Genomic DNA, 22,489 nt, shown 5'->3' with positions numbered 1-22,489 from the left:
ATTTGCATCCCTCTCCTGAGACATTGCTGTCAGATTTGCTCAGCTGTCTTGCAAAGGAAAAAAAGGAAAAAAAAGAGAGGGTTTACTTAATTTTTACTCCCCAAATCTGTTGAAATAATAGGACAGGAATGATTAGCTGCTGGGAATTACCCATCAGCTGCTATCAGTAATAAGTTGTTTAATGCTTATGTAGCACTTGGCGTTTTTATGACTGATGTGCCAGAAAGGAAACAAAAAGAGATGGGTTTGTTTTTAAATGGCAAAGGATCGTTTTTGTCTTTTCACTGCAGCTCTCAGGTAATAGTAAGAAAATTGTCCCTCGGGCCTCAAACCTGAAAGCTGCCTCTGACCAAAACGTGATGAGGGACAAGGTGAGAGGTTGAACGTGTAGCTTCGAGACCCGTTTGCTCAGTTGCAGGAGGGTTTAGTAAATCCCGTATCTCACGCATCCTTGACGGTCTCTCCCGCCTCCATCGCTGCTGGGATGTTCCGCAGCGTTCCCGCAGCCCCGACCGATTCAAGCAGCGCTCGCGTGAAAGAGGAGCGGGAGCGCCGCGTCCTCCGGGCCCCCGCATTCCCCCGTCCCGGCTTCGCTTTCGGGCAGGATCCAGCCCTCCAAGATGGATGTTGAGTAGGCTCTGGCAGCGCGGCCGAGCGCGGCACAAAGCCGGGCGGCGCTGCCCCTGCGCGGGGCGGGCGGGCCGTGCCGGGCTCCCCGCGGTGCCGCGGGCTCCCCCCGGGCCCGCCCCTGCGGTGGCGGAGCGGTGGCGGGGCGGGGCGGCCGCGCCCCGGGGCACCCCTGCCCGCCCCGGCGGCAGCAGCAGCGAGACGCGCCGGGCGCCGCCGCTCCGCGCCCCCTCCGCCAAACTTTTGCCGGCGCTCGGCCGCCCCGCGGCTCCTCCCGGGAGGCGAAGCCGGAGCCGTGCCCTCGCCCCGGGCAGCGGCGGGTGCCCGCCGGGCTCCCGGCTTCTTTCCCCAGCTTTTTATTGTTTTTCCTCCTTTTTTTTTTTTTTTTTTCCCTTCCCCGCGGGGAGGGGTGGGGAAGGGAAGGGGCTATAAAGCGCAAAGGGACGTGCGTGACACAGTCCCCGCTGCAGCCCGTCTGCACCGGAGCGGGGGGCTAGGTCAACAGCCGCCCCCCTAAAAATCAACCCAAGCCTCCCCCGCCGCGGGAGGGACGGGACGGGACCGGACGCCGCAAGGTAAGGCACCGGCAGCGGGGCGGGGAGCGGGGCCGCCGGCAAAGCCCGCTCCGCTTGCCCCGGGGCGGGCGGGGGGCGCGGTGCCCCGACCCGGCTGCGGGAGCCTCGGCCGGAGCGGGGCCGCGGCCACCCCGGCGCCGTCCCTGCAGCCGCGGCTGTGGCGCTGAGCCGGCACCGCTGCGCCGCGGCTTTTGCGGGATGCTGCCGGGAGAAAGCTCGGCGCCCTCCCGGATCCCTCCCTCGCCTTCGAGGTTTGTTTTTTCCTCCCCGGTTTTGCCCTCTTGCAGCCCACGGCGGCCCTGTGCCCCGCAGCCCGTGCGGCTGCCGCGGAGCCTGTGTGTGCCAGGCGGGCAGCGGCTCCGGCTCCGCCAGCATCATTCGTGCTTCTCGGGGTAGAAAAAGTGGCTACCGAAAAAAAGCAGACAGAAAACTCTACGGTAGGATCTAAGTGCTGAGGTTTGCTACGTGCAGCCTTGGTTCTGTTTTTATTTCAACAGCGCAGAGACAATGGCTACAAAGCGCTGTTTAATCACTTGCAGATATAACTTTTATGTATTTAAACCTTAGCGCTGGGTTTTGAAAAGCTGTGATTCTCTGAGCGTGTTTGTTCTAGATGAATTTAACACTTGAGCGGTAGCAATGCCCTGGTTCCCCGGACGGGTTAGCGTGATGCCAGGGATGACCGTGATCCTGTCTGTGCCATGCCGCCCGGGGCTGCTCTGGAAATCATCCCGGTCGACACCGACGTGGGCTAGGCAGCCTCTGGAAGGCTGGTTTCAGACAGCGGGTCCTGAAGCTTGCAGCTTCCCTGGGATTTCCTCTCCCCACCAAAGGAGCTGGTTAGCATCTAGTTACAATGTTAATTAGAACAATTAAGCAGTATCGCTGTTCTTGTGGCTAGACTGAGCTGCAGGAGGCAAGCTCAGATGGGAGTCAAGGTCCCTGCCGTTAATTCCCGGATCTCCGTGTTCTAGCTGGCTGTTTGTGAGCAGCCTTAGATAGCAGGAGACATTCAGTGCCACAAGTGTGGCACCGTCTCCACTGGAGCATCCCTTAGTCAGGCTGCTCTGGCAGCCCACCCAGCGCTGGGGCTGGGCTCCCACCCATTTCACGCCTGGTTGAGACAGTGGAGTTGTGTCTGTAAAAGTGGAAGGGGCGAGAGCGATGTGAGGGTGAATTCCTCCCTGGGCGGCTGGCAGCGAGTGATTTATGGCACCGGTGACCCTGGCCAGGCGCTGCAGGCTTGGCCATAGCCTGGTTTCCATAAAAACTGCCCTTGGGTGCTGGACACCATCAGCACCCTTGGCTGTGCCGTGAGGGAGGAGGGGGAAAAACTTTGTGTTTCTGCTCAGCCTACTTTGAAAATTGCTGTATCTGAACTATTTTAGGAATGGTACTTTGGATTGCTTCTTGTCAGGAATGCCTGATCCTCCTGGCCGTGCTCTCCTGCCTCACAGCAAAACACGTACCTGCCGGAGAGCTGCCCAGGTCAGCTTTCTTGTGCCACTGCAACTCTCTGAAGTGCTCAGAGCAATGTCTAGAATTTAAAACTTGCTGATATTTGAAGCAGAAGAGGACTTGTTAAAATGCTGGGTGATTTTTACCTTCTAGCTTGATCATTAAGAAAGTGGTGAGATAGGCAGTAGTGCATCACGTGTGGGTGTATCCAGGGTTCTGTGGCTGTTTGACCCTGTTGTGAGCACGGTGATGTTTGTTCCTCATGAGCTTTCTGTGTCAGCAGATAACGAGCCCTTCTTAATTTTCTGAAAGCTTTATAATACGTCTGCAAAATTCCTTGTCACGTTTCCATGATGAGGACTGTAGGTGCATCTTACTCTCCTTGTCTCTGTGTGGCCCTGGACAGAAATCCTGTTGATTTCTGTGCTGTGGAGAGTGGGCACTACAGCATATCATTGCAGCCCTGCCAGTGAAGTGACAAAATATGCATGTGCCACTCCTGAGTGGGGACATGCTGGGCTCTGCCAGCAGCTCCCTGGTGCCACCACACCTGGCAGGCGGTGGCACACGTGTGTGACATGCTGCTGGCATCATGGGCCTGCAGGTCACCTCATGTCCCAGCTGCCCTGGAGAAGGTCAGGATTTGGTGGTGAAATGAGACGGAATTTGTGCACTGTGTGGGATGCTGATCCCACCGAGATGACTCTGGGCCCCTTTCCTTAATTGTGAGAAGTTTGTCAGCGAGGCGAAGCAGAGCTGTGTAGGATCGCCGCGCACGCCTGTGTTGTTGTGGGTGAGCACTTCGGAAACGCGGAGGAAAAGCTCTGAGGTTTCCCCAATGTTTATAAATACAATCTGGTGCAAACTGTCAAGCAAGCTGTTCAAAATCACGTCACGCCTGCGCTGCCTTCCCCGCTCGGCTACAATGCCTTCGCTGCAGAGCTGGTGCTCGTGTGTCCTTCGGCACTCCCGGCACGTAGCTCCGGCCCATCTGCGGGGCTTTCCCAGCATCCCTGTCCTCCTCCTGTGAGCCAGGCTGGGATGCAGGCTCAGTGCCATGGCTCTGAGTGCAGCTCATTGGAACCTGAGCATCCTTCAGTGCTCCGAGAGCCCAGGCTGCCTCAAAGCAACCCCGCTCACAGAGCAGAACTGCGTGCAGGGGCAGCAAGGGCGTCAAGTCCCCTTTGTCCCTCTTAGAAGGTTTGACTACCTTAGGTGTCCCCTAAAAATGAAGGGATAAACCCTTTCCTGAAAGCTCCATCCATGCAGTGGCCTTCTGCTCCATGCCATGCCCTCAGCGGGGTTGGATGAAGGCTGTTTGCTGGATGTTTCACTCTGAAGTGTGCCAGGGTCTTCTGCCTTAATATATATAAAAAGATGAGATGTTTATTAAACTCAGATCCTGCTTTTTCTTCTACGATTTATGTCTCGAGAGGCTGGCGATAAACAGTTTATTAAAAAGAAATCCTGATTTATTTCTGCAAATGGTTACATTTCAATCTGGTACCAAGTGGTTCTGTAGGAGACCACCTTTTATGCTTCCCATGGCAGTTGAAAGGATTGCTAGAAAAACAATCCAGAATCTAAGTAGGTTTGGATAAAGGCAAGCCAGGACTGTACGTCAGGGTATGTGGTGCTTTTAAGCAGCGAGGCGGTGGATTTTACCACGGAACATCTGGGCACTGGCTTCAGTTACAGCACAGATTTTAGTGGGATAACAAGTCCTGCTTGGCTTCGCGTTCATTTTGAAGTCACTAAACTTTATACGAATAATAAAAATGTAAGCCCATTACTTCACTGTTTGCAAGGGGCTGTTTCAGTCCCCCCCTTCGGGGTCTCGCATCTTTTTGGGGCTGGTTTTGTTTTGCTGTGCTAAGTGGGTATTTATCTTCCCAGTGCCTGGCTGGCTTTGGCTGGAGGCAGCTTTGCTAATTTGTAGCGATGGCCACTGCGGGCAGGGCGGACGGGTTTCCATTCGCCCCCGCCGAACGCGCACGTTTTCTGCATTAGGGGCAGCTCAGAGAGCTCCGCGTTTCTCCTTCCCGTTCCCGAAGGGGTGAGGTTGGTAACCCGGAGGGCGATAAAGCTGCTCGGGGCTGCCAGCTCGGCCACTCGTGAGAGGTAAAGCAAAGCGGGAGGGTTTACTTTCTTTTGGTTTGTTTTTTTTTTTTTTTTTTTCTGTTTGGTTATAAAATGCAGAGAAGAGCGGACTGGACTGAAGGAGGGAAGGATGTTTGCAAAAAACAAGTTTGCAAACTCTTACAGATTGGTGCACATGCTGCTGGGAATGCCCCAGCATCGGGGAGGATAACCCCAGCTAGTTTATAGGATCAAGGAATGCATGTTTGGAATGTAAGTTCCCTGTGAGAGAGTACAGACGGGCTAGGAGACCGATGGTTACCTGATCATGGAGCACCTGGTGTGACACTGAGCACTGGTGAGCTCTGCATTTTGGTGTCACTGTCTGTATGGGCAGTAAACTGGATGGAATCAGAATTACACCCAAGGAAGGAGAATATCCCAGGTAAGACCAGTGAGAAGGGACTTAAGTACTGCTTGAGAAGGCAGAGTGCAGAAACTGTTCTGCTTCACATCACAAGATGTACTTCTGTGGCAAAAATCCTCATTAGATCAAACAGGGATAGTTTCTGCCTGAGAAGACAACTCAAATAAGCTTGTGGATAGATGGAAGGAGCTTTGAAGGCTGAGGAGATGTTGTTTGAAAACTTTAACAAGATGTCATTAGAGAGGAAGTATTTGCCCTTAGATTGGGAAACAGGTCAGGATAATAAATCATAACTCCAGGAGAGTGTGCTTAAAGCTGGAAATACATTCAGATGTGAGAGAAAGAGAACAAATATTAGAAAGAAGTTTCTTCTCTCAGAATTCATTTTCTCATTTGCTGCATGCAAGGACATCCACTGCACAGGAAAAGGATAAATGTTAACACAGAGCTGCAACAGGAACCAGCTGAAAATCTCATGACTGCATGGATGGCTTTGATTGCTCCACAGGGAGCACGTCAGTCATGTGGGACACGTCAGAAACAGGCAGTGTGTCATGTCACTTCATGTGTGAGGTAGCTGATAGTCCAGCTTCTTCAGAAACCTTATAGGGGGCATTTTACGGGATGGGTTTTGAATGTCACTGGAGTAATCAGCAGCAGGAGCGGCCTGAGAAGCCAGCCCCACTGCAGGGCAGCTTCACTGAGCACAAACATGCCTGAGTTATCAGAGGAGAGCAGCAGATCCTGCACAGAGCATCTTGCCCTGGGCTCTGCCCTCACACCCAGGCAGGTACGGTCAGCTTTTCTCACCAATTTCTCAGGGCTGTTCAGGTTTGGCCTGAAGTGGGACTGCTCTGGCTTCAGGGTAATTAAACTCAGAGGTTAGAGAGATGTTTGTTGCTTGTGTGACAGCCGAGATAGGAAGCAGTGGGTACTTGCTGCTAGCACCTGGAAAACTGAGCAGCAAGAGGCAATAATTTATCTCTCCTGCCTCATTCCCTGCTCCACGGGTCCGGATATGAGTGCCCCTCCAGTGTGACCCTCGCACGCTCCCAAGGTGACACAGCACCGAGGCCGACACCTCCCCTGTGATTTACAGGGGAAAAGCATTGTTTGCCTAATTGAGTCTATTTTTTCCCCCCCTGTATTACTTGAGGAAACACAACTTTGTTGAAACTTTATTAGCGGGTGAGAAAAATGATGCTTTTCATCTTTCTCACCTTTAACTTGCTCAGTACCAAGACAGAGCAGCCCCAGACAAGCTGAGGCACGGTGGGATCGTGGGTTCCTCACACACATTTGCAGGGATGGTTGGACAGGGAAGATGTTTGTACAAAGCAGCCAGAATATTGTGAAGAAGTGAGTGCTCCCTCTCTTTGTCTCTCTCTACTTTGTTTAGGTGCAGCAGATTTACTGCTAATTTGTTTTTAGTCAAACAGTCTAAATGTGTCCCAGCATTCTGAAATCCAGAAACCTGATGGAAATTTAGCAGTTTACAGATTGGGATTGTGATGGTGTAGGAAAGCCAAGTGTCTTGGAGCTGCCAGCTGGTCTCTGGATGCAAAGGAAAACATCAATGTGCAGCATTAACAGTTTCTAGTCCCTGTTCCTTCCCTTCCTTTGGCTACTAAATCTGTGTTTAATTCCCTGGGGGTTTTCTCTCCTGGGTAAGAATTACTTACTTGAGTATGATTTGTACGACTAATAGGATCTTACCCTTATTTGGGGAAGACCCTAGGGGCTCTTTGAAACTGATTTTTCAGTAATGAGAAATAATGAATAAAAGTCTAATGGTCCTAGGGGGTATTAAAGTTACAATTTTGCAGGGAAGATTTAGTATCAGTCGATTAAAACTTTTATAATCCTGTTAGAGTACAATACAAAAAAAATAAGAGAGAAAATAAGTAGGTTTTAAGACCCTCTCACATCATGTGAACAAGTCTAAATTTAATGTTTGAATTAAGCAGGTATTTTAAAGCAAGACTCTAAGACATCTCTTGCAAGTGTGTGATAGCAGGGTGGCAGACTCAGGGAAAGAAATCTGCTATGTTAATTTATGGAGCACATTCTAATTCCCTCTCATCTAACAAAAAGCAGTTGCAAGGTGTTTATGAGAAAATCCAGGCAATTAGGACTTCAACTAGAAAATGCAAAATTCATAGACCTCAGCACAGTGCGTTTCTAGCAGCCCAAACCATGCTCTGGCTCAGCCTGTTGCTCACAGGGTGCATGAGCATCCCTCTGGGCACTGTGGGGTCCCTGAGGGTCTGTTCACCCTGGGGCTGGGCACACCCCAGCTCGTGGCCCTTGGTGAAAGGTGTGGGGACAAAGTGGGGCCCAGGGGCAGAGCTCCCCTCATGGCCAAGCCTCTGCTGAGATGCTTTGAGGGGACAAAGCACCAAGGAGCAGATAGTGTTTTATGAATGTACAGCTTTTTGGGTTTAGCAATGATCAGCAGTGATGCTGGAATGATGTTTTATCCTTTAGCAGGAGCTTTTATCCAAGAATGCTGTAGCCATTTCCAGTCACTGGTGGATGGACACCTCCGGAAAGCAGCACTGGATCCCACACCAGAGCTCTCACCACGTCTTCCCCCTTTCTGAATGCAGGAACTCCTCCCTTCTTGTCCCTTCTTTCCTGCTCTGTCAGCCTGGGATGTATGGTTGCCATAAGAGGGCTGGAGGAGGTTTTGGGGCTGTTTGGATGTTCGCTCACCCATGACAGCCCGGCCTCCCCGCCCGCACGGGCTCCCTCGGCTTTTGTTGGCAGCCAGCACATAAAGGGATAACCTTTCCCCTGCCAGCCTGCACAAATAAACACTGGCCCAGCAGCAAAGTGGAGCTGAAACCAACCCTTGCAATAATCTGATTTTTCAGACCCCTTGCCACAGCTGTGCAGGTGACCCTGGCAGGTTTGAACCTCTGGCGCCACATATCCCTTTGGAGTACCCATCCCTTCTGCACTTGGGAAGGACTTTGCAGCTTGGAAATGCACAAGTCCACTGCTTAAAAAACATCAAAGTGCTAGAAGGAAGACTGAAGACTGGTGGTCCCCAAATGAGCTCCTGTCCTGCTTTGGTATGATGGGCTGGGGGCTGGTGAGCTGTGCCTGAACTCGTGGGCTCTTCCAGCCTCTCCAGAGAGGTGAGCCTGTGTCAGCTCTGACCAAGGCAATCTCCATGGCTCTGCCTCACTGTCTCCCCATCAGTGCCCTTTGGAGTCAAATCTTTGCTCTGCCATGGCTTCTTAGCACTGGAGGGGTTGAGTGATGCGGGGTGAGCAGCTGGGGGAAGTTTGGATTTTCTCTGGAAGCAGTGGGAAATGTCAGGCACCATGGTGGGGACAGCAGGTAGCTCGTTGAGAAATTAGGAAGCAGCTCATGCCCTCCAGTAACAACTTTCACTAATGTATTGAGCTAATTTATCTGTTGGAATCTGTGTCTTTTTTAAAGCAGGATGCTGGGGGAATAAATAAAAGATTTAGGAAGTGTGAGCATTCCTGCTTGTTCTCATAGTCCTGTCTAAAAGTGAGCATGCAAAGGAGGGATTTGCTGAGTGGCACCCAGGAGCAGTGCTGAGGCTGGATGTGCTTCATCCAGGATGAGCCATCCTGGCTCTCAGCCACTGCAGCCCCTCAGGAACCAGTGCTAAGAAATGGTGTGTGCTGCTTCCTGGGGATGGTGGGGATCCATGTGGGAGGCAATATCCATGCTGGATCTTAGAGTCTTTGTTGCTGTGACTGAGATCTGCCAGGTCTAACACTAAGAATTGCTGGTAGAAATATGTAAATACCAACAGCTTCAGCACTACATTTGATACTTTCCACTTTCAAACACTTGACAAATGTTTACATATTTTCAGCAGCTCTTTTTCAGCTAGGGAAAATGAGACACAGCATCTGTGAAGTTACTCTGATATGCAACAAATCATTATGAGAGCACCTTGAGGGTTCATTAAGGACTTGCAGGGCCTAAGGTTTCCTTTACATGCTTTCAAAGCAGAAGGTAGAAAATACTAAAAGCGAATCCAGTTTTGGATAGTAAGTGCAATCAGAAAGATTTGTGTTCAGATGATAATTCAGGGATTTGAAATTTTGAGGGATCAGCTATAAATATAACATATATTACTGTGGTTACCAGTAATATGTAGTGGTCTCTACTCCCAAATAGGAGAAGTGGATATGGCCTCAAGATGTGCCAGAGGAGGTTTGGATTGGATATTAGAAAAAACAGGGCCAAACTCTGAATCAAGTAGGAAAACTCATCATTCCTTTCGGGTCAGCACCACTGCAGGACACTGTTCTGGTGGCAGCACAGGGATGCAGTCTCTTCCTCAGGCATTGCAGACAAGCACCATGCATTGTTATTGCTGCTGTTTTGTTCTGCTCTTCCAGCTTTCTGGAAAGCTGCTGCCTTTCTCTGTGACATGGCAAAGGAGAATTCCTGAGTCACTGTTGTGGGAATACTGTGTGTGTAGAGGTAGGAAAGTGAGTGGGAATAGCAATGCCTGTGGGCTGGCTGTGGTTTGTAATTCTGTGTACGTGTGTGGTGGTGTTCCTGACACAGAGGGAAACTGCATGTCTGGTGGAAGCTGTGGGAATCAGCCCCTCTGCACTTGACAGCTTTTCCAAGCAATATTCCCTTTATAAATCACCAACCAAAAACTAGAAAGGGAGAAGTGCATAAGGAATTCCAGTGTGCTCGTGGCACAGCTTTCCACAGAATGTGGGTGCTCAGGTTCTGGCTGGAGCTGCTGGAGCTCAGCTTCCTCTGCTCTTGCTCTGGGAGTCACGCTGGTGACCTGCCTGTCCCTGCCTGTCCCACAGCTCCCTGCCCTGTGCCAGCCCCTCGTGTTCTCCCCTTTAGGAAACACCTTGTTCAGGAGCAGCTGCTGTGCCAGCAGTATTCCCCAGGAATAGCTCAAGCAACCTTAGCTCCTTTGGTAGTTAATGAAGTTAATGGCTCTGGGTTTGTGTTGTAGCACCTTCCCAAGCCTTCCTGCCCCAGCAGTTTAAGGATGCAGATCCTGGTTCTGTTCCTGCTCTGTATCATGCCCTGACATTTCATGCCGTCCCTGGAGGATTTTGTCGAGGGCACTCACTCATAATGTCATCCTGAAGTATTCCAGAGGAACAGTGGGAAACTCTGCAGCAAATACCAACAGGCTGGTGTTGGTTGTAATTTGTAATAGTTTGTGTGTTCCTCCCCGCTAATCCCCTTGCTGAAATTCATTACAGAGAGAGAGCAACCTACACCCGGAGAGCTGCGCTGAAGGCGGAATGCCTTGGCCAAGGAAAGTAGCTATTGTTTTATGATTAAAGGAAAGGATTATATTGGGATTTCCTTGAACAAGGAAAGTCTCTGCCCTACTTTTATTGCTCATAACAAGGGGATAATAATTACTTTCCATTATAAAACACCCCCAGCGCTTGCGCTGAAAGATTTGTGGTAGAGCTGCGTGGCATTCGGGGCTGGTTATCTGAAATGGCCTTGTTGTGCAAACTGACATTTCTCTGCCTTATTTCTCCTACTGGGGCTCAACCCCTGCTGTGACTATGGAAAAAATTCCTCTACTCCAAGTTGGGTCAGACTCTCCGAGTGTGACATATTTTCCTCTGCAGGAGCTGGTACCAGTCACCTATCCCATGACGCCTGCCCTCTCCAGGAGGGACATCCAGCCACCTGGAGCTTTTGTATGGGCTTGGGAGGAGGAGCAGGGACCCAGCCGGTGCTGGAGTGGCCAGGGGAGGTAACATCTGTCCTGGGGGGAGGGCTGGCAGCTGGCTGCCTCCCCGTGCTCCAGCACATCCCTGCTTCCCGTGCCGCTGCCACCCCCTCGCAGGGAGAGGCGCGGAACAAGCTGAGCATTGTAGCAGGGGCCGCCGGGGACGCGCTGTTTGTTTGGGTTTGACACTCGGCGCTGAGTCCCGTGGGCAGAGGTGGCTGTGAAAGAGAGAAGTGCTGGTATGTGGTCTCTGATTGAAACAAGGAGAACTATCAGGCATTTCCTTGAGCGCCCCAAATGGCATCTCCTGGCTCAGCTGGTTTTTGAAGTGTCCAGCTGCCACCAGCTCCAGGGTGACGATTTTGGTGTGATCAGGGTTGAATCTGTTTCCACTGAAAGTGGAAAAATAAATAAGTCTCAGCTTAGAAACAAAATAGTCCATGTAAAATTTGATTTTTTTGATACCTTATCTCCCCGAGTATGTTTGCTTTTCATGCAACATGTCTAATTTGACACAGCTCTGCGTTTTCTAATGATGCCCCTTAGGAGTTAGCCTCTCCCCCAAGCTGTAGCTCACTGCCACTGTTGTTCATTAAGATTTGGTAGAAATGTACCCTTATTTCTTCAAACCTTCCTATTTTTAAATGGTTGTATTTTTTTCCCTGTAATGCCACAGCGATTTGCTTGGCTAAAACAATAATTTTCCCAGCAAAGGAAAATTGTGGGTTGAGTTGGAATTGCAAGAGGTGCTTGGTTAATCCACAGGTTATTGACACGGTGGAGCCTCCGTGCTTCAAAGGCACCATTATAGTCCGTCGTGTCCCTGTGTACTCGGGGAGCTTTAATCCATGGATTACAGGTCCCTGAGAGCTCCTGCCCTCCCAGTTACAGCTGGTCCTGCCAATGGGAGCTGCCACGTCAAGCTGACCGTGGCACTACACAAAAAATTGGTCTTTAAAATCCACAGAGACAGTGATACAACCTTGCATCCCTATTGGGGCTGCATTTCTTGTCCCGAGCCCCTGGAGAGGTCTCACAGCCCTGCCTGGCCCCTGCTTTTCCCCAGGCTCCAGGCAGGACCAGACAGCAAGTTTTCAAAAGCGATGATTAAAAAAAAAAAAAAAGGAACCACAAAAAAGCCCAAATGAAAAACATACCAAGTGTTTTCCACATCCTTTAGGGAATAGTCAGCATTAAACAACAGGCCTTCACTTTTCCCCTCTGGTCTCCCCCTAAACAAAACAAACTGAGCAGCTCCCAGTAAATGCTTGAATTCCAAAGGTATGATTTTTCCTTGTTTGCACATTAAGAGTAACTAATTGCATTGCAATCCAAATTTATAAGCACTTTTAAACTCCTCTGTTGTTCAGGTGATAACTGTGTGTGCTGAGGTGCATGTATTTGTGGCATATATCTCTGGAAATGGAGTGTATAATGGAAAAGCTCATGGGCTCTTTACTTGCAGCATTCCTATAATAAGTCAAAGAAGTCACACAGTGCCCTTTTATTTCCAAAGCTGGACTTAAATCACGTCAATAAATCTGCAGACTTATTATGAGATGCAGCATGGGTAATGTAAACAGAAAAAAACCCCACCCCCAGCACACCAGAGTTTAAAAATAGGATGTAAGGAGGAAAAAAAGTTAACCACCCATACAATAAAAAGAGAAGAAATGCAACACAAAAGCACTGTGTCAGGCAGTGCCTTGAAATTATCCTCACTAAATTACAGTTGTGCTCTTCCAACTCTCTGTAATTTACGTGAGGGTTTGGTTATCCCAGACAGATTTGCTCCAGGTAAACCCAGATCTTTTTTGTTTTGGTATTCTAAGTCCTTCACAGGTCTGGGTGACAGTTGAGGAGTAAAGCAAATTATTTCCATAGATCAAGGAAGATGACTGTGAACAGGTACCGGTGTTGCATGTGGTGAATCCAGTACTTTGCTCCCTTTTTCCATGGCATGGGTGTGTTTGGTAAGTACCTGTGTGAAATAAATGCACACTGAAGCCCAAACAGATGCAACTGCTTGGATCACCAAGAGCCAAACAAAATGGATTCTTGTCTTGCTGGGTGGGGTTTCTGTGGTGGGATGCAGGCAGGGAGCCTCTGATCCCTTACAGAGTATACCCTGCACAGCTGCATTTCAGTGCTGGAAAAAAAGGTCAGCCAGAAAATACCATAGGCTTGAGCAGGGAAATCAAAAATGGGGGGGATTTCATTTGGCTTGGGTTGAGGATGTGCCCTGCTGAGCCTGTGGGAAAACCCCATGAGGTGCTGCCACAGCTCCAGTTAATTTGTCCCTCAACTCAGGACCTGAGCCAGCTGTAAATCCCATTATCCTCTCCACTTCTGGTTGTAATTGCAGTTTACCTGGAGATTTAGAGATGGAGTTTGTTACCTGGAGGTCTCAAAGGCAGGAGAGAAGTCTGTGTAGGGCTTTTGTACGTGGGGTTTTGGAAAAGTTGGGTAAGGAGATTATTTAAAAGATAGGAATTAATTGTAATTGTCATAAAACCCACGACCTGACTTAACGATTATTTTCGTGTTTGTGCTTATAACTCAGCTTGATAAAATGCCATTTATAAAATGGTTTTCTTCTTTGTGAAAGAAGGAAAAAGCCCCAAGCCTCTGGCAAGGTGGTGCATTTTGAAGTGTTTAAAATCATGTATCTCCCTTTCCAATGTACAGCATGTATTTTTCATCTGTTGATCTTTGTAGGTAAATACAGCTGGGCTCTTTAAGCAAATATCCCCTGAGGTCTGGCTCTTGCTCCTGCAGTGTTTGTGTAGCCTGGGAGCTGCTCACCTGGGGACGGCCCTGCCACATTCCAGGTTCAAACCCAAGGAAACCCTGGCCACCTGCCCTGGCATCCCTCAGCCTGCTCGGGTTCCGTGTCCTGGTGCCTGGCAGGCACAACCGAGTGGCCCTGTCCCCTGGGAGCAGCCCTGCCTGGGGGAGATGGCACCCTCGGGATGCTCCATGCTCACTCTGACTCCCCAGCCAGCAGCACTTTTCCCTCTGGGTTTGAGGCTCGGTCGAGGCAGAGTTTGGGGAAGAAGCGAAAGGTAAAGACGGGCCATTAGAGGGCACTTTTGCAATCCTGGAGAAGGAAAACGGTGCTTATTATTTCACTTAGGACTGCTTGTTTTGGCACTCTCTTAAATTCAGTGATAAACAGCAGGAAAATCCCTCCAGTCAGCAGGAATATATCAATAAAATATTGACTCAGAGTTTAAAAGAAAAGAAAACAAGACAAACTTGTAGAAAACGGAATAAAAGACATTTAAAGAGGTGGCACAGCCTGGAGAACAAAAAAAACCACAACGTATTTCACGTGTTTTGTGTGGCTTAGCAGTGCAGTGCTTAGGCCTCAGCTTGTACCTAGATTCTAAAAACGAATCCAAGACAAGAAAATTGTTGTGGGATTTTCTGAGGACTGGGTGGCAGAGCATGAATTCATAGGCTCACATCTAGCAAGTGCATTTTCTGAGGGACTCTGTCAAAGTCACTGGTGAGCTTGCCCAGAAACAAGCATAGGATGAATAAATGGGCTTTTTGCTTTGCTCTTGATGTTTTGCATGAGTAAACTACAGAGGATTTAGTTTGAAACCCTGCCAAATTATAATGAGTGCTCTGCAAAAACTAAAATCTGTTTATTAACTGGTGTGAAAGGGTGGTGTAACACTGACAGCACAGCTTCCAAAAACTGTGAGCCAGGTTTGGATGCCTCTTTGCTGTTGTCCTGTTTTTGGAAGTGTCGTGCATGAAAAGTGGGCCCATTTTAAGCCTCTGAGGTTAGCTACCTGAAAATGAAAGCACTCAAAATTCTATTAATTTGTCAAAGAACAGAGATTATCAAAGTTTCCTTTTTCAGTAACAGTTGACAACTTTGCAAGGTATTTCATGTGTGGGATGGGCAGGGATATAGAACTCAATTTAATGTGTCTTTTTGGAGTTATTTTTAAGCCGAAATGCTTTTATAATTAGATAAAGAAATTGCAGACAAATCTGTACCTTGTCACTGCTCTGTAGCTGTTAAGGGAGGCAGAAACACTGTTTATGGGAGTTTTTGAAGTGCATTAGCTAGTGAAATTATTTAAGAAGTGAAGCTTAGCCTATAATCAAAATGGTTTATTTTAGTAGAGGTTCCATTGCACTGGAACTGACTATGGGAATACACAGGATTGCAGTTTCAGGGGGTTCATGTGGAGGACGCTGTCTGCAGAAAGCGTCAGAGTTCCTTACCTAACCAAATAATCTGCTGTAACTGTTGTGATTAAGTTGGAAGGAATTTCATCCCTGTTGGCCAACAATAATACTCGAAAAATCAATAAACAGCGTGTTAGAGCACACGAAACTCATCGTGCTTTGTGTGAGAGGAGCTTTCTGCTGGCTTTGGTGACTCAAGCCAGCAACTATTTTGACTTATGATCTTTGCTCCAAAAGGTGAAATGTCTTTAACTTTGCTGGTGAGTATCAACACTCCAGTCTGAATTTGAGGAACTATATCCACTGTGATCAAAAGCTAACTCAGGACCTGTTTGGGATAAATTTTGACAAAGGCTGGGAAAGCTAAATCAGGATTTACCTGTAGGTAGCAATGGCATGTGTTGGGTAAAGCCCTGGACTCTTCTCCCTTCTGTAGGGCAGAGCACTGCAGTAACCTGTCATTAAACCATCCCAAATGATAACAGAGCACACCATTTGAGAGCTAAAGTTGCATCCTGTGAGGGTGCAGGTCACTCCTGGCTCATGGATCTTGCTGAGTTTGCCATGTGTTTTCTCTGTCCCATCACTGATTTCAATGGGAAAATAGAAAGATAAAGGAACTGAGCTGGACAGCAGGAGTTGGAGAAAACAGTAGAAAGGGGGAAGGGAACGAGCTGATATCAGGGGCGAGCCGAGAGGAGGGGTGAGTGGGGGGGAACCTGCGTGTTGGTGGAAGGAATGACTAAATAACAATGGCACAGGCAGCAAAATGAGGGTGAAAATGACCCTCCACGGCCTTGCTGGTGTCAGCAACCCTGCTGTGCAGCTTGTGGGTGGCTGTTTTGCTGTCCTGAGGGCAGGACAGGCGGAAGGGAAGCTGGAGGCAGCAGGGAGAGGGATTTAGGAAGAGCAGTTGTAGTGTGGCTTGGACTATAGGGTGTCGCTTCTCAAGGAGCTTTATGTTTTCTACTTTTACATAAAATATTAGGGGTAGTGGGAAATATCTCAGTGACAAATTTCGTCTTTGAGGTAAAAAGAAGAGTTTGCTATAAAATAGTAATTGTTTCACAGTGCAGTATCCAGAGCGCTGCATGACTGCACACTCAGCCTAGAGACAAGATAAGCTGTTCCTGGCAGCTCAGCTTTGAGCATGTTTCTCCCCAAAATCAGTGCTAACACAGCTAAGGTAATGGCCTAAATATTTTTTTTCTTTCTTCTCCTGATTAAAATTGGTTATCATTTAATAATTTAAACTTGATACATTTGTACCAGAAATGGGCTGTTTCCCCTTCCTCCCCCCCATCCCACAGCCCTTATAGATGAGATCATCTACTGTACTGAAAGGAGATTTTCAGCCTGTCCCACTGTATATGTTAGGATAGTAATTTCTGACCTAGTTATAGACATAATAATGAAAGGCTAAGATTATGAATTATTATGCCTAATTTGTAAAGGATTCTCTGCTTTTGTGTTTTGCAATTCCCATCAGGCTTGAGGATTAAGCCCTGCTGAATTGCATGCTAATACCAATGTGCTTTGAATATGTGTGGGTTTGTATCACATGTTTTCCTAATTCGCTATTTTTGTCAAGAACAGTTTCACTGGAAATATTTACTTTCCAGAGGATTGTTGGGAGCCCAACCAAAGTCTCCTAGGGGAAGCGAGGGCGATGTACCCTCCATCTGCTCTGTGCTTGTTGTAGCTCCCAAGGCCAGCCTGCTCCGTTTCTGCCATGGCAAAACATCAAAGTGTTACTCAGCAAAGCACGTGGAAGGCTTTGCTCTTTGGTAGCAATTCCAGCTTGAAACCAGTGCCTGGGCTTGCTTCGGTCACTGCCCAGGATGGGCAAATCTTGGTGCCACCCAAGCGCGGTGACAGTCTGAGCTCAGTGCTTACAACGAGTTTTCCTGGTGTTTGTGTGGCAGTGAAGGTGCCTGCAAAGCACAAAGTGCAGTGAGGTTGTTGTGGGTGTGCCCACATCCCAGCACAGACATGGTGCCCCTCCTGAGGTGAGACCCCCCCTGTTTGCTGCAGGATGCTCCTGCTGCGCTGCCCGCTGCCGCTCCTGCTGCTGCTGCTGCCGCTGGGCTCCAGGCCCCAGAAGCTGCCCACCAGGGATGAGGAGCTCTTCCAGATGCAGATCCGGGACAAGGCGTTCTTCCACGACTCCTCAGTCATCCCTGACGGGGCTGAAATCAGCAGCTACCTCTTCCGAGACACCCCCAAAAGGTATTTCTGCCTGGCCCAAATGAGGAAGCTGAACTTTGAAGGGAGTAGCTCTGGTTGCTGGGTGCTTTGAGATCAAAATTGAGTCTCAACCAGAAAAATATAAATGGCAGTGTTCTGTTTGGTGAAGTAAGCATGTGAGCCTGCAGCCCAATCTGGCCTCCCCAGCTGAGGGTCTGTCCAATTTATTTGATTCCATGGATAAGCCCAGAGCTCCTCCAGACTGCAGAATTTCCCTGAAGTGGGACCACTAACCGTGTCTGGAGGCAAGGGGAGCGGGAAGGAAATGAGAAACTACAGGCTTGACCCACCCCACTTGTCCCTCTTCATTGTTCCCTACGGTGCTTTAAAGAAGCAGCATTAGGCAGCCTGGTCTGAAATCCCCACTTCCCAAACTTCACCCTGTGGGTCAGAAAATACTGGGGAAGAACCGAGGCTCCAGAGAATTTAGGGAATTTATGTGCCTCACACCACATACCTCCTCCAGCCTTCTTTGGGGAGGAACATTTTACAATAGGCACTGTGTGGTGCCTGGAGGGATGTGGGAGGGCAGCTGGGTGTGTGTGCACCTCTATATGCTTGCCTGGATACAATGTGTGTCCTGCTTGGAAGAGCATCTCCCTAAGTTCCAGGAGAGATCCTGTTCCCCTTATTAATATCTCTGTGATTATTTGTATTTAGGTAGTATGGGAGTAGAAAGTAAAGCTGCTGGAGGGGATGGCAGGAGGCCAGAAAGCCCTCTGCTCTGCCTTGACACAGAAGCGTGAGCCCTGCTCCTTAGCTCTGGCCCACCAGCCTTTCCATGCTCCCTCTGCCTGCTGGTAACCCTTTTGGCTCTGTGGCCCCACCTAGACCATCCCTGGTCGTGTCCAGTCAATCCCTGCCAACTGGCTGCCACCGGGAGTTCCTGACATGTGGGTCTGTCACCCTCCCTCTAGGTATTTCTTCGTGGTTGAAGAGGACAACACTCCCCTAGCAGTGACAGTGACACCGTGTGATGCCCCTCTGGAGTGGAAACTGAGTGTGCAGGAGCTCCCAGAGGAAGCCAGTGGGGAAGGATCAGGTAACAAACCATCAGCAACTTCCCCTGTCCCCTTCCCTGCTTTTCTCCTGGATTTAGGGTTCCTCAAACACCGAGTCTCACAGCAGGCCTGTCTTTATGATCTCCTGCTTCTCAGTCTTCCAGTGCAGGAGATTGACAACAGGCAGCAACATGGAAAGGACAAGGACTACAAAGAAGTAAAAGCTGAGGTTACAGTCGCAGGGGTCTGAATGCTGCCAGAGCAAACTGTGTTTGCCCAGAGTGACTCATTTTGATGGGGGCTTTGCTGTGAGGTGTTTACACAAGCTAAAATTGGAGAGGCAGGGCTGGCATTGCAGCAGGACTGAGCCCACCCCTTGGAAGGACTCATCTCCAGACACTGAGCTGTGTAGCTGCTGCTCAGGAGAGAAAAGGGCTGCCAGAGTCTGTGACACATGTGCTGACCTGTCCCACACACCACGGGGTATGGCAGGCACACCTCTGGTCCCCACTGTGTTTAGCAACAAAATTTTAGTGTGACTCAGACAGCCAAAGCCAAAGGTCCACATCCAGGAACAGACAGGTGAGTGAGTTTCCCCTGGGGAAATATGCATGGCAACTCCAGGTGGGATGCCTGACACTCCAGTGGAAGGTGTTAGCGACTGTTCATGAGAGTCCATTAACGCTGGTCAGGTGGAGTTTCTTTTGTGTTTGGGTTTAACCTGAGTGCCAAACCAACTTTCCTCTCTGTTTTGACATAAGTGTTGATCAATTACATCTTCCTCAGAAGACAAAACCTTCCTTTTCCATCTCACTTTTGTATCTTATGTAGTAAAATGTGCCTTTTAGAGTTCTGTTTTTTCACATTTGCAGAGAGTGTCTGTACAAATGTTTTCTTTTGCTTGTGTTGCAGGTGACCCAGAGCCCCTTGAGCAACAGAAGCAGCAGATTACCAACGAGGAAGGCACGGAGCTCTTCTCCTACAAAGGCAATGATGTGGAGTACTTTGTGTCCTCCAGTTCCCCCTCTGGGCTGTACCAGCTGGATCTGCTGTCCACAGAGAAAGACACCCATTTTAAAGTGTATGCAACCACAACTCCAGAGTCAGACCAGCCTTATCCTGAGTTACCTTACGATCCCAGAATCGATGTCACCTCCCTGGGACGTACAACGGTGACACTGGCATGGAAGCCGAGCCCCACGGCCTCCTTACTGAGACAGCCCATCCAGTACTGCATCGTCATCAACAAAGAGCACAACTTCAAAAGCCTCTGTGCTGTGGAAGCCAAGCTCAGCTCTGATGATGCCTTCATGATGGCTCCAAAGCCAGGTCTGGATTTCAGTCCCTTTGACTTTGCCCATTTTGGCTTCCCTGCAGACAACAACTCTGGCAAAGAACGTGGTTTCCTAAAATCGTCCAAGTTTGGGCGGCAAACGTCCCCAAAGCCGAGAGTTGACCTGCACAGAGTTTGTATTGGGAACAAGAACATCTTCACCGTGTCTGACCTGAAGCCAGACACGCAGTACTACTTTGACATGTTTGCAGTGAACACCAACACCAACATGAGCACCGCCTATGTCGGCACCTTTGCCAGGACCAAGGAGGAGGCGAAGCAGAAAACAGTCGAGCTGAAGGACGGCAAAGTTACAGATGTGTTCATCAAAAGAAAGGGAGCCAAATTTCTACGTTTTGCCCCTGTTTCATCTCACCAAAAAGTCACCTTTTCAGTTCATTCCTGCCTGGATGCTGTTCAGATCCAAGTTAGGAGGGATGGAAAACTCCTCTTGTCTCAAAGCGTGGAGGGCGTGCGGCAGTTCCAGCTCCGGGGGAAAGCAAAAGCCAAGTACCTGATCAGGCTGAAGGGCAGCAAGAAAGGTGCTTCCATGCTGAAGATCCTGGCTACAAGCAGGCCTAACAAGCAGGCCTTCCCTTCCCTTCCTGAAGACACGCGTATCAAAGCCTTTGACAAGCTCCGCACGTGCTCCTCGGTCACCGTGGCGTGGCTGGGCACGCAGGAGAGGAACAAATTCTGCATCTACAAGAGGGAGGTGGATGACAATTACAACGAAGAGCAGAAGAAGAGAGAGCAGAACCAGTGCTTGGGCCCAGACGCAAGGAAGAAGTCGGAGAAGGTTCTGTGTAAATACTTCCACAGCCAGAACATCCAGAAGGCAGTGACCACAGAGACAATCAGAGGCCTGCAGCCTGGCAAGTCCTACCTGCTGGATGTTTATGTCATAGGGCACGGTGGGCACTCGGTGAAATACCAGAGCAAACTGGTGAAAACCAGGAAGTTCTGTTAGTGCCCCTGGACAGAGGAACACGGGGAACTCCGGACTGAGCATTATCCTGCTTCCGAGTGTACGGATTGACTACTCGCACAGCTGAGAAGTTGTGACCTGTATTTGTACTGTGTAGAAAAGATATCAGCTTGTATATTTATGTTTACATAAGTCATTGTCTGGAGGAACTGAGGCTGTCTGGTAGCACCTGGCAGCAGTGTTACCGTGTGTCCAGTGACCCACATGTGATGCTCAGTAGATGTCCAAGGTAGGAGAAAACCTCGGAGGAGCTGGCACGCCTTTGCTTCCATATTGCATGAACTGCTTCTAAATTATTTTATACTTTAAGAGGCTGAGATACATCATTTGTTCACCTTGTTACTCACACACACAACTCACAGACATATGCCCTTTTTCTCAGTGTAGATGGTAGGGTTTCTGTAAATTATTTTATAGAGTCTTGTTTTAAATGTTTATGTTTCTATGATTGTAAACTATTAAAATCTCCCCCAATAAAATACAGATTTAAACTAAGTATTAACTGGGCTGCATACGAAGCAGTTTCATTGCTAATGTAAATTCTTACCTAGCTGATTTTCATGTTTAAATACTGTATGTATTTCATGTACAAAGTTGCCATAACGTTATATTCCTGTACATAAAATTAAAAAATATTAGATTATATATTACTGACTTTTTGTTGACTGCTCCAAAGAAAGTGGCTTTTTTTTTTTTTTTGACATTCTATGTGCACAGACAGGTGTGGGGACAGATGAGACATGCTGAAACTTGGACTGAATTTAGTTTTCCTGTTTCATCATGGCTTGCAGTCTGAGTTAGAGGCCATGCAGACCTTTTGTACAGTCATTTGGTTTTTTTTTTGCTAGATTGTCATTGGAATCACTTGCTTTCTGGTTGCTGCTGGGTTTGACCACAGTAAGCTGAAAAGATGGTATTTTTTCCATTGACAAGAATGGTAGTGCTACTAAAACCCCAGATACTTTCATTTAATTTGCAGTTATTTCCATGGTGTAGATTTCTTTACGGTATTATATTTCTAGATATCATATTTTCTAAATTGTCTTTGTTTTTCTATGTCATCTCCATTGACTCAAAAGCCTGCAGAGAGCTGGTTAATAGAAAACACTCCTCAGAGAAGCAGCTGGGCCAGCCCTATTTCCAGCAGTGAAGGTAGGAGGGAAAGAGACCAAAATCCATATGAAGGCTGAAACAGGTTCCTCTTAGGCTGCTGACAGGGAAAACCAGACCTGTCCATCCCTGCAGAGGTGAGCTCCAGTTTTCCTTGGCCCTGCAGTGTTGAGCTCCTGGCATTTCCCTTTCTGCTGGCCCCAGCACTGGTGGCTGACAGGAGGGTTTTGTGGCTGCACAAGATCCCGTGCCGCTCCACATGCCGAGCTTGTGGTGATTTCTCCCCACCCAAAAAAGCAGTGGGTGCAATATGAGGGCTGATCAGAAGACACCTGCTGTGTTTAACATGGTTATGTAATAAATGGAATAATGGGAATTCAGATTTCTCTGGAGATGATCTCTCTGATTGCTTAAAGGAACTGAGAAATACACACTTGCTGGATTACCTTGCCAGGGTATACAGGAGGAGTAGGTCACTCCAGCTGAGAATCCTCAAGGACAGGACAGTGGTAGCAAGGTTAGTGTTGGAGAATTTTGCTCAGAAATTACTTAAAAGGCAGCTGTGAGGAGCAAATTCTCACAGCCTGTTTCTGTAAACAGCTAAGTTCTCAAGTCTGTCTTCAATAACATGGAGGCCTTGAGAACTTTCATAACAGGGTGAGAAAATAAATCTTGGATTCAATAACAAACCACAGGTATTGAAAACAAAAGGA

General features: G+C 48.6%; 1 protein-coding gene across 1 annotated transcript; it reads left to right on the top strand.

Annotated features, from left to right (window-relative positions):
• The first annotated feature begins 1,170 nt into the window (after positions 1-1,170).
• Positions 1,171-21,259, top strand: NDNF (neuron derived neurotrophic factor). The gene is made up of 4 exons (XM_058024708.1): positions 1,171-1,202; positions 17,132-17,326; positions 18,262-18,386; positions 19,258-21,259. Exons 2-4 carry the CDS (start codon positions 17,133-17,135, stop codon positions 20,646-20,648), a joined length of 1,710 nt encoding a protein of 569 aa, XP_057880691.1. The 5' UTR covers positions 1,171-1,202; position 17,132; the 3' UTR covers positions 20,649-21,259.
• Positions 21,260-22,489: the final 1,230 nt, after the last annotated feature.

This window comes from Melospiza georgiana, chromosome 5 (genome assembly GCF_028018845.1).
Source record: "Melospiza georgiana isolate bMelGeo1 chromosome 5, bMelGeo1.pri, whole genome shotgun sequence".
NCBI lineage: Eukaryota > Metazoa > Chordata > Aves > Passeriformes > Passerellidae > Melospiza > Melospiza georgiana.
This window is presented reverse-complemented; position numbering and strand designations above follow the sequence as displayed.